Source organism: Xiphias gladius, chromosome 17, assembly GCF_016859285.1.
Source record: "Xiphias gladius isolate SHS-SW01 ecotype Sanya breed wild chromosome 17, ASM1685928v1, whole genome shotgun sequence".
NCBI classification, from domain to species: domain Eukaryota; kingdom Metazoa; phylum Chordata; class Actinopteri; order Istiophoriformes; family Xiphiidae; genus Xiphias; species Xiphias gladius.
The window spans coordinates 11,543,942-11,556,307 of record NC_053416.1 but is presented as its reverse complement, the minus strand read 5'-3'; the positions used below and the strand labels follow the sequence as shown (position 1 = coordinate 11,556,307).

Sequence of the window (12,366 nt, the reverse complement as noted above, 5' to 3'; positions counted from 1 at the left end):
TCTTTTTATTTCCAGCATGGTAGAAGGCTCATACTGGAAGAATGATGTTTTTCATCCTGCTGCTGTGTGTGTGTGTGTGTGTGTCTAATTCTGTTGAGTTTTGTTGTCTCTGTGGCCTTTAACAACAAAGCAACACTGTTTTCTGATGAATGATCATCACCGCCAAGTTTTTATTGCTTTCCTTAGATTACATCAGCTCGTAGTAAATCGCTTTTGCCAGTGATATGTGGGTTCCTAATAAAAATACTTCAAAACCATATCTCAATACAAGCAATATTTCTGTGCTGTTGTATGCAGAGTTGATTTCTTCACACAGCGGTTGTCAGCATTTTTCATTCATGAATTTATAAACAGAAAGGAATGGATTGAGTTGATAGCAATGTTATTATGATAATAAGATAGATAGGATTGGAGAAATTTGAACTTTTAGGAATTTTAATAACAAAGCAGTAAAGAAAAGAGCGACTGCTTCGACAGAGATCTGTGCTGTGATTGTTTTCTTGTTACTGAAGAAATTAGCACATGAACTTGAGTTGATTGTTATTAAGGAGCAAGGACTGAAGCTTCCTGTAGGATCACTGGGGATGTGGGCGATGCTGGAGGCATGCGAAAGGCTGCGAGATCATCGCATCACATAAGAAAGCTTCTTTATATTCATTGTTGATCCACCGAAGGAAAAGTTGACCTCAGAGGTTACAGCCTTGAAAAGAAAACCGCTGTCTATAGACCCTGAGAAGATGAACTGTGAACAGTGTTGTGAACACACCCTCGTCTGTTGGCTAAGGTTAGTCCAAGGGCTCCCATTAGGAGGAACAAAGGCAGTAAATGCTTTGATATCACAGCTGCATCTTATGAGAAATAAACAGAGACCTTTCATCCCACACACACACACAGACTGTGTGCACGTGTGAAAGTGTGCAAACCACCTAACTTGCCTATACAGCACTTTCAAGTGTACAATGATGCTGCCAAAACCCAACCTTTTCCCTCAATTTGAACAAAATGTACAAATGCACGAATGCCAAAATCGCAACAGGAATATCTGAAGCTGAATTTGAAGCAATAAGAATCAGGCTCCCCTTTTAATTTATATATAATTTTCTAATTAAACAAACAACAATAACAAGACAAGAGCAAAATCAATTTGCTTCGTGTTCTGTGCCTGTGCTCGTGTTCGTGCTCTGTGTCCAAAGTGGTGATGCAGGGGGACGGCTTCTTAAACTGCTTTTTAACATTTATTTAAATTTAAAGCCCCCATGTGTAGGATCAAAAAATATCTGACACTAGCGGTTCCTAGTGGTAGTACTGCACATTAACACAAACTCCTATACCCCCAACCATTCCACAAAAAGACAAACAAACAAAAGCATCAGCCGTCAGAATAATGTGAATGACGGCAGAATCACATACGATTCTACACTGTAAAATTCACACAAGCAGGCACTCAAGGAAAAACGGACATTATGCAAAACAAAATTGAGCAGTGCAAAGTGTTCACACCGTCCACTAGTTGTGATTCGACTGTTGTGAAATCTCAGCCAAACACTTAAGCAAGAGTGGGAAGTGGAAACCATTTTGTTTTGAGTGGAATCAGGAAGTCATTAACAAACTGATGCATTACTACAGAGCAGTAATAGCAGACGGTCTGCTACTGATACATCAGCCTGCCAGGATGGAGGGAGTCGGTCGATAACGTCTCCTCAAAGTGTCTTCCTGGCAAGTGCTGTGGCCCATTATGAAACTGGTGGACAGACAAAGAGAGGCATATGACAGGGGTCCTTACAGCAGCCAACCTCACCCCCGTGGTGGAAAGCCCATTATCATTAAGAGTCTGAGAAAATGTGAAGGAGGCTTTGTGCTGCTGACCAAGCTGGAAGAAGCGTATTAACCTGCAGTTTCTCAGCTGTCAGGGGTCTCAGCTTTGGGCCCCTGCTAATGTAATGTTAATAAAAACAAAACAGTGGGTTGCGGGACCCCTGAGAGCAGCCTTCATGTGTCTCCCGTACTCCTACAAACTGAGGCAGCGCACTGTAATATACCGTGCACCTGCCTGCATCAGCAGAAAACACATGGGGATATGAACAGTTATAGTTGTGCTGCTGAGGTTATTGCACTTGGGTTATTTAATGACGCTATCAATGGCTGGGCCAACAGAGGTGCATGGGATAGATCACAAAGACTTGGTCCCTGTCCAGACACTACGAGAACTCACTCACACAAAGTGCACATGTTCGGAAACATAATAAACACTGACAGTCTCATCTCTTTTTCTCTCCGTCTCTCATTAACACACAAATACGCAGATGATGTTTTGTTTTTTTTCAACAAACATCCGTATGTGTTGTGCGCCCTTTCTCATGAGGAAAATTATTAGCCAGCTGTTCATTCCCCAGCTGCAGAGACAATTCCATGTGCGTGAGTGAGTGCTTAAACACAGACGCACATGCTGGAGATAGATGGCTGAGAGAGAGTAGGTTTGTGCCCTGCAGGTTGCAAGCCATAGTGAGAGGCCAGGCGAGGTTTCCAACACTGTTAAACAGCCTGACGTTAATCAATTAGCAGACAACTGACTGAGCTGGAGGCCATCAGCGAACTGCCATTTAAACTCGCTGAAACAGACAGACAGGTACATAGGTAGACAGTTAAAGAGGACAGAAACTATTGGCAAGCTTGGCCACATTGCCAGGCTCACAGGGATGCTACTGGAATGTCTGTGCATGCGTGCGTGATGACATTGTTCATTTACATGCCAATTCAAGCTCATTACAAGGGTGTAAGAGAGAGGGTTCAGGCATGTGTGCATTGGTGTGTGCATGCATGCTTAGCTTACATTTAAACAGGCAGGCCAAATGATCTATACTGTCAGGGCCACGTCTACGTGGGCTCAGCTAACCTCAGCCTCTTAACACCTAACATCTGCTGGGGTCAGGCGGACAGCCCAGGGACGGCTCATCATCAGCTGGATGCTGGTGTTCATGTTCCAGCTAACTACTGGCAGGAGGCGAGGGTTTGTGTGTGTATCCAAGCAAGTCTGGCTCCAGCTGAATCACTCTGTTTCAGTTCAGATCTCGAGTTGCCTTGGGCAAACATGCAGTGAAGATCTTGGTTACACGGCATTATGTATTGATCAATCTGTGTCTTTAACAGCTCGTTTCATGTTTGGTGATTCCGTGTTGACAAACTTCTGAGATCACTGTAGATAATGTGAAATGATTTAATAAACTGGTAGTATAAGTATTTTTTTTAAAACGTGCACTACATATTAGAATATCCTGTCCTTCTTTTGATGTTTGGACCGTTAACATTAATACTCAAGACTAATCACGTTGCCATTTTAGCACTTATATACTGTAAGAAAGTCAACTTTATCCCTCACAGAAACTTTATATCCCTGACGTTTTTTCATACATTTCACACAGCCCTCACTCGTTTTTTCCTTTTTCTCCTGTCATCTGTCTCTCTCCAGGAGACTACGTGGTGCTGACCGTCTTCTTTGACCTGAGCAGGAGAATGGGCTACTTCACCATCCAGACCTACATTCCCTGCACCCTGATTGTTGTCCTCTCCTGGGTCTCATTCTGGATCAACAAGGATGCAGTACCTGCCAGGACATCATTAGGTACAAAAAAAACTAAGAGTTATTGATAGTACATTATTTTGTTAATTTATATTACATATTAATGTCAGTAAAGTCAGTTAATAGAAAGACGTATATATTTGTTATTTTTAGTTGATGTGTATAGTTTTTTTCTTTTAGGCTACAGAATCTAAGATGTAACTGCTCATCAACCGTTCACAGAGCCTTCACCTAAGTTCATTTTTATAATCAGTCCACCTACCTCAAACACACATATGGTGTAGTTATACCAGTGAGGTTCATTAGACACCCTGGTCGTAATTACTCCCTGCCGTGTAACATATCAAGAACCGAGTGGTGCTTATGCACCACCACATATTGAAAAGCAGTCTGATTAAGCTTCCTCTTTCCTGCCTCTCTTTCCTTGCATTTTGTCTTCTCCTTCACCAACCTTCCTCCTCCTCCTTTTCCCCTCTGAGGCAGGGCAGCTGCGTAGGAATCTAGTCCATCTTGATTAGAAGAGACTATCCTGGCACATATGTTTTCATGCATGCCTTAATGAGGCATTAATTATGCAGTACAGCAGGAAAGTTGCAGAGATGCAGCCTCAGCACAATAATAATGTAGGTGGCCTCTTCACTGAATGCAAAGAAGGGACCCGGAATGAACAAAAAAGGGCAAAAGTAAGGATTTCAAGGAAACGTGTCAGCTTTTCAACTTGCCCTTGGCGTCCACTGGACATCCTCAGAAGTTTGCTTGTGATGCAGCTACGTACATATTCCTTAGTCAGCTTTCCTTTTGGCCCCTTAACGCTCTAAATCGTGACCTCTAAGTCCCTTTAATGTGATCATTAGTGAGCATAACCGAATGTAAAACAATCCCTGCGGCAGATACGCTCATGCTACCTCACTATCATCATTACTTTGTCAGTCATTAATCTCCTTAAAAATAGGTTGTTGTGTTTTCGTGTGATTCTTCGGCTCCAGATTTGCAGCCGATATAATAACACTATTAATTCCTTTCCAAAATCGTACCAAATATCTTAATTTCCTCTTTGAAAGATGATGCAGGAGGTAGAGGCAGCCAGGTGGTTAGAAAGCAGATTAATGCAGATGACATAATTCTTAATCCTTCAGTGCCATCCAGAAATATATCAATTCCCTCACAATACCGCCCTGTTAATCTTGACGCAGATGCTGATTTCTTTCAGTCGACATTAAATTTAGACATAAAACATCCTCTAAATACAAAGCAATTCCCCTTACATATATGGTTTATTTAAAGGAAGAAGGCGGCCTTTTCCGCTTGTCGGTGTTTGGGGGTTGTGAGGCTGCTGTTAGTAATCTGTTGTATCAGTGTATTTATAAACACATTTCCTAATCGAGTGCCATCTCCCCACCTCCATCTACATCATCATTAGAGCCAGACAGCGCGAGTAAAAGGGGCGAGGGTTACCAGATGGTGGACATAGGCATGTAGTATGTCAGCGTGGTGGTCAATGCTAGCTGAACCATAAACTTGTATGTGGATCAAGGGGACAGTAAAACAGCTGCTCACTCCTCCCTAATGGCCGCCTACCTGTTAAATGCTTACAATTAAACAGCCGATATTAATCCTCTTTTATTTATATAATTACAACTATATATATACATACATATATCAGTCACAAAAATGAATATTTATACAGTACATAGAGCTGCTAATTTATAAGTGCTGCTTAAAATAATTCATCATTCATTTGTTTTGTTGTTTTTTTTTAGCAGTCTTAAAGGTCTGTTGTGAAAGATTGTAACGGAATCTTGTAAGTTGCTGTTGAACAAAATAAACCTCTAGCATGACGTTAATAAAATAAAATGACAAAATAAATTTGTCACACCTTCCTTCATATGGAGCTTCAGATATGCAACTCAATTCACTTATATTTAACCCATTCTGGAGGGTTTTTTTGGTTGTTGTTTGGTTTTGTTTTGTTCTTCTCTAGTGGTAGTACACTCTGCATGTTTCTAACGTGAAAACTGTACCATCTACACTGAAGCATTTAGAAGTACATGTGTTCTTAGGCTGAGAAAATTTATGAGCACAAGGGAATATGAATTAAAAAAATGTATTTTACACATAAAGACATTCACTCCAGGTCTGACTGCCTGCTTGGATTTCAGCTGATTTCAGCTTCCTTCCAACTGTGAAGTCATATTCTTCATTATTCAACATCATGACAGATTTAAGAAAACGTTAAGTACTTAAAGATGCTTGTATTAATGTTATAACTAACATTGTATTTCCTTTTATTAATATCATCATCTACAGTTTAGCAAGCTGCTGTTGACAATTATATGAAACAATATAAAACAAGCAGCGTAACATTTTAAATTACTATTTTACAATATTTAACCAAATTATAGAGCATTTTTTAAGATTTAAGAGGAATGTAAAATGACATATACCATTGACATCTATGCAATAGAGTACACTATATTTGAACTTAAACATTTCTTATTCGTCCTGATTTTGAGCAGAACTAATTTCCCTTGTTTTCTCTGATCTCTTTACCAGGCATCACCACTGTGCTAACCATGACCACACTGAGTACTATTGCCAGGAAATCCCTTCCAAAGGTTTCCTATGTGACCGCCATGGACCTATTTGTGTCTGTCTGCTTCATCTTCGTCTTTGCTGCGCTTATAGAGTATGGCACACTGCACTACTTTGTCAGCAACAGGAAGCCGAGTGCCAAAAAGGACAAGAAGAAGAAAAACCCGGTGAGCGTCTTTCTAAAACTAACTGGAGTGAACTTTTTTTTTTTAATCACTATTATTACGTGAGGGCTAAGTTTTTGATCAAGAGAGGTTGCTTAATTTAACCATGTCGATACAAACAACTTTATTTTGATTAATGTACTACATCAGGTGCTGCAATGTCTTTACAGCGTTCACAGTATCCTTTATTTAGGTGAAAGGTCAAGTTTTTCCTACACCCTCTCTGTCCCTCCCCCGCTGTATTGCAGTACTGGGATAATCCTTAGAAAATAGCCATACACTGCTTAGTAACCCTAAGGGAGCATCTTCCCAGTGGCCACCAACTCAAATTACTCAATGAGCGAGGCTTGCAGCTCAAACCTTTTCCTAATCCATCACACATCTGTTACAGTTGTAATTTAGACCCATGTCACATGACAGGAGGGTTGGCCTGATGTGAGCCCTAAATCCCTCATGAGATCATGTCATCTCGGTTGAGAGGTTCACGCCAAATATATGAGCACTTATTGCGCTGAGTACATTTACCTCCGACAGCTAGACTAGCATTCTCCCATTTTTTCTTTCGTTCTTTATTAGGATCCCAATTAGCACCAGCCTAAGCATTGGCTATTCGCATATACCGCACACATACGCCCATAAATACACACTATAACTACACAAACATAACAAACCAAACCATCTCACCACATAGGATTAACAGTCAAGTCCACCCGGAAGAGAAACCAAATTATCACCTTTTAACAGGACATTAAAGCCAAATGCAAATTGTAAATCAGTCACAATTCCTCAAGATTTCATAGCAAACTAACTATTTAATAAATAGTCATTTTAATAAATGTAAATCTTTCCCTTACTGCCATTCTCAGAATTTAAGTCAATTATATATTTTCCGCATGCCTAATTTCGCCTGTCCTGCGTTTTCACACATTTAAATCCAAGAAAAAGGGTATAGGGATACATTTTACGGTAATTTCTATTTTCACCAAAATGTTCTTTTTTAATTCCCTTATCAGCTAGGGTTGGATCATGGTTCTAGAGATGAAGACGTTTTTTGAAAATTTGTCCGAATCTACCACTTGATTTCTGCTTAGAGGAAAAAGTTTGTTTTCGTGCATTTATTTTTGGACAACTTAACCACTTTGCGGTACTTTTTTAAGGGGTCGTAGGAAACTGAAATGTATCTTTGAAGTTATGGCATGTTTTTGGACTTAATCCACAAGACCTGAAAGTTATTAAATCTTAAACCTCTAAGTATACTGCGCTTGGTTGAACAGGAGAGCAGAACTGGAACTTAGGGGGGAAAGTGGGGCGCTCTAGTTTCAGCCTCTGAGCTAAGGTTTTGCACATGGTCTAACTGTCTGGATGAATGAATGAATAATGAAGTGGAAGGTGTAATGCCAGTTTGCCATCTCAGAGGGGCTTTTCTAGGTTCTCTGTGCGACTTGCCAAGATGCAGGAAGGAGGAAGTATGCAAAGGAAGGAGGTCTCTGAAACTCTTTTGACTCATGAATTGTTAAAAATATGGAAATAATAGGATATCGAGGAAATATAAATAAAGAACTTCAGAAGTTTATTTGACTACTTTTGAGCGGATTTCGTTCTATGCAACGTATAGCCAGTCTTCATAAAATGCAGAGGGATTTTTGACGATCATATTTCCTCCCATCAGTTTAGTTTATTTCTTTTAGAATACTGTCAAGCATCACCACTGCATTTCGTTACACATACTGGAACTGACAAAGATGCTTGAAGAAGTGCTGTGTAAGACAAATGCTCCCGACTTAATGTGAAAAACGTAATGATGTCAGTATTTAGATTCTGAAGTATGGACTGTGTATACTTAATCTTTCTAGTTTTGCAGTAATATTTTTTCCTAAGGTGATGCTGGCGTAAGAAGCATGTGAGATACATATATCCCACCATGCATCTCCCCTTTGTGTCTGTTCATAACATGTGTCTCTCTGCAGTATATTTCCTCTCTTTCCATTTTCAGTTAAATAGGACAGTACTTGTAAATTTTCACACATTATCTTTGTGTTTCTGTTTATTTTTCCTTTTAATTAATGTTTTTGTTCTCTGTTTACATGTATTCTTTGTTTTTTGTTACTCTCTTTCAATTCCACATATTATTTGTTTCCTGTCTGGACAAAAGCTCCTCCGGCTCTTTTCCTCAAAGGTATATTGCCTGTGTCTGACTGCATGTGTCTGCTGCATTTTGGCTCTTTGAGCCCCCAGCACCTCACTGCTTTTTTGTCTGTTCTACAGCAGATACGCCTCTCTCTATTCCCTCTTTATCTACCTGCATTCTTACTGTACTCCTCCTCAGTTACTAAATAGGTATCAGAGATAACATTAAAAAGGGGCGCTCTGCAGTGCACAGTGCGGAGGCAGCCAGCCAGACGTACTTATACAGTTTTTAAAATTCAAATAAGCATCCCACACATCCCGTGTCCAGAGGAATGTAATAGACCAGGCCCAGTATGGACTCATTCTGGCTCCCTCTGTCCTGTTTCACTCTTTGTTGTTGTTGTAACCACAGTGAACTAGCAGCCGCTGCAATAGCTTCCTCTTCTTTCCCTTCTGCCAGTAAATCTATACCTGTGTGTTTGTTGAGCTTCTCAACCTGACGCTTCCGACAGAGTCAGCAGAGCGTTAACAGACTGAAACAGACAACCCCTGCACTGTGTTAAGTCTATTTAAAGTTGGAGGTCCATTCAAAAGATTAACACGTGCTAATCTTTAAACACCCGAAAATCATCCAGGGTGGGTGGGAGCTAGCGAAAATCTAAATTTAACTTAACGCACGAGTCAAGACAAGATAATCTGCTTTTCCACGTAGAGGGGTCCACATCAATATTTTACAAGGAGGAATATTTTTAAGGTAGAATAAGTTAGATTTTCAGCCTAGACATGAGTCTAAATGTACTACTGCAAAAATCCACCTGCAGTATGGAAAAACTAACATCAAATATTCAGCTTACGCAACTTAACCAAGGGATCCTCCAGTAATGATCCCAAGTTTTTCCACCCTTTGTCTTCTCTGAGAGGTTGTCTACTTTCAGCCAGTTAAAGTTGCCAGTGCCACTGTGTTGTTTCTGTGGTTTTTTTTGTTCTGTTTTTTGTTTTTGTTTTCTTTTCTTTGCTAACACCGACTCAGCACAGCCCGGCTTGACCAGGCCATGCGGCAGGATGCTGTCAATGCTCCTTCTGCTTGAGCTTCCACTGCGCTTTCCTCCAGTGCAACCAATCCCCTTTGAGAACCGAGTCATAACCTGTTCTGCTAATCCCCTTATTAACTCAACATACTGTCCGTTAATAAGGACAAAAATGCTGAAACTAACCTGTAAGTTGCTTTGTTTGTGGTTATGTATCGTTTTCAAAGGGACAGCAGGTTTGTGCACTAGTGCTGGGCAAGATGAGAAGTTGTAGGGAATGAACAGTTCAATCAAGTTTAAGTATTTTAAGCTTGTTTGAGGATGCATGCTTACAGCAGATAATGTTATGTTCAAACTAAAACTGCAATGACCTATTTTTTTTTGCGGCAAGCATGCCTATTGTAGATACATAAAAATGGGGGTTGGGGGCAAAACAAAACAAAAAAAAAAGGTATTAACTGTTGTGTGATGTTTGTTGCAATTAAAAATGAATTGATTAAAATGAACAAGTATCTCATAGTCTCCCAACACAGAGCATAAACACATGCTGTGAGTTTTGTTTGGAGTGCTGGTGCAGTCATTTATATGTTATTATATTATATATATATATTAAAGCCAAGACATAAAGCCAAAACATAAAGAACAGAATAAATGAAAAATACTTGCACTTTTTTGGTTGAGAGCGGTGATGTGAAATTTTTGAATTGGAACTTTGGAGTATGCGCAACTCATTATGTCTTTTTTTAAGTGATGAGCCTGGCACTCTAGTTTATCAGCAAGGTCAAGGAACCTTCTGTTTCTACCAAAAGGGGGGGCATTTAATCTGCCAAACAGCCAGAATTCCAATTTGTGCAAAGGTGGCATAGCATTTTGAGATAAAAGCTGATGAAAATGGTCCATTTGAATACTAATTGTCTCCCTTTAGAATGACAGGGCCACAGATTTGCTGATGTCACTGTCCTATTTTAGGAATCTTCCCAAACGAAAGGCATGTGGCCTCCAGTGGTGCGCACAGTTTGAAAAGGAGGTTTATTTTAACCCATTTAGTGAGAGAATGAGTGGGCTGGAAAAATATTGAGCTGCGTGCTACATATCTCCCAACACATGCGTCTCCCTAAGCTTAGGTTTACGATGCATCATAAGCCAGTTACAACATATCCTGTAAACGTATTTCAGAAAAACCGCTTACAACATCCATGCAGTTCCAAATTATGAAATTCTTTTAAGGATTGAAGAACATTTTAAAAACTGTCCTTAGAACAAATGACGCACAGTCACCTGTTTGCTACAGTGTTTTCACAGCATTTTTAAATGTTGTGCAGCAGCATAATCAAGATAAAAAAATGGAGTGGCATTGCCCAGCACTAGCTTTATACGACTGCGAAATAAGGCAATATAGACTCCTGTCCTAAAAATGTTATGACTGCCTAAGCCATCAGCTATACCCTAGCCAAATGGTGTAATCTGCAAAATGGGTTCCACCGTGGGTCTATATTGTCGTTATAAGCCTCACTAATTACATCCACAGGTGGTAGTTATGGGTCTTTTGACATTAAAAGGGTCCATTGGAAAGTTCAAGGTGCAAATTACATTTTGCTGACTAATGACAGAAAATGAGGTGAAAGACAGAAAAATGTCAACTCAAATGAGATCCCCTGTTATGTCACTGAGGTCTTAATTACGGCACTCTCCGGTGGCTAACTGTGTCATTTTGTCCTGTTAAAAGCAGACACCCACGGTAGACATCCGTCCACGCTCAGCCACAGCCATTCAAATGAACAATGCCACACACATGCAGGAGCGGGACGAGGAGTACGGCTACGAGTGTCTGGACGGGAAGGACTGCACCAGCTTCTTCTGCTGTTTCGAAGACTGCCGCTCTGGAGCCTGGCGGCACGGCAGGTTGCACATCCGCATTGCCAAGATAGACTCGTATGCACGCATCTTCTTCCCCACTGCATTTGGTCTCTTCAACCTGGTCTACTGGGTCTCCTATCTCTATCTCTAGGCCCTGGTGTGTATCCAGCCTTATCATTCAGTTCATTACATTCTACATACGCTCTGCGCCACCAAGGGACTTTTTGAAGGAGGGGACCCACTGAAACACCCAGTGATTTGATTTAAAGCATTTATTTTAATTCTGAAATTTTAAGCTCTTTACATTTTAGTTATTTAACCCGAAAACTTTAAAACATTGTAGCATTAAATTTTACTGATGTGTTGTGAAAATATTGTGTCAGCAATTAACAAGAATCCAAGTTTTGTTTTTGTTTTTATTTTGGTCTTTCTTTTGGAATTTCCTGTTAATTTCTTCTCAATGGGATATTCACTAATTGATTCATTTTCAGAAAAATGCATTCTTTCCACAAAACAAAGTTAAAATAAATAGTAATGCAGATCACATCAAACACAGAGCAGAAAAATCTAAATTACGTAATCTATGTCTCATCATTTTCACTTTTTTTTTTTTTTTTAACAAGCTAAAACACAAAATCTGAAGCACTTTAACAGAGCTATGTCAGACAGTGACATTGGAATTCATTTTGATAATGCTAATTTATTTTTAATTTATTTAGCTAACACGTTAGCACAAATAAAAATTGCATTTTTCATGTGTGGTCAGAGAGCAATGATGCTGTTTATGGACAAAGCTCAACTGTAAAGACACTGTATATATTTTCCTATTACATAGTGGTTTACATTTACTGCATGCGCCTTTCAGGCCGAAAATCAACATGTTTTATGGTCTTCTATTGTTGGCTATGTAAACTAAAAAATGAGCACTGTTGATTATAATTCAGGATTTAATTATACTGTTTTCTAGGAAAATTGGAAAAGTAAACGATAAAAATGTGCCCAGTTTATGCTTTTGAGTTGA

General features: G+C 39.7%; 1 protein-coding gene across 2 annotated transcripts in view; it reads left to right on the top strand.

The window, feature by feature from the left end:
• gabrg2 (gamma-aminobutyric acid type A receptor subunit gamma2) overlaps positions 1 to 11,672 on the top strand; it is a 48,353-nt gene extending 36,681 nt beyond the window's left edge. Inside the window, exons 7-10 of one of the 2 annotated variants that reach the window (XM_040150337.1) lie at positions 3,467 to 3,619; positions 6,131 to 6,336; positions 8,486 to 8,509; positions 11,215 to 11,672. In XM_040150337.1, coding sequence (XP_040006271.1) covers positions 3,467 to 3,619; positions 6,131 to 6,336; positions 8,486 to 8,509; positions 11,215 to 11,496 — 665 coding nt within the window. In that variant the 3' untranslated portion in view covers positions 11,497 to 11,672. The remainder of the gene's footprint in view (positions 1 to 3,466; positions 3,620 to 6,130; positions 6,337 to 8,485; positions 8,510 to 11,214) is intronic. The other variant, XM_040150338.1, reaches the window with a different exon arrangement.
• The last annotated feature ends 694 nt before the right edge of the window (positions 11,673 to 12,366 follow it).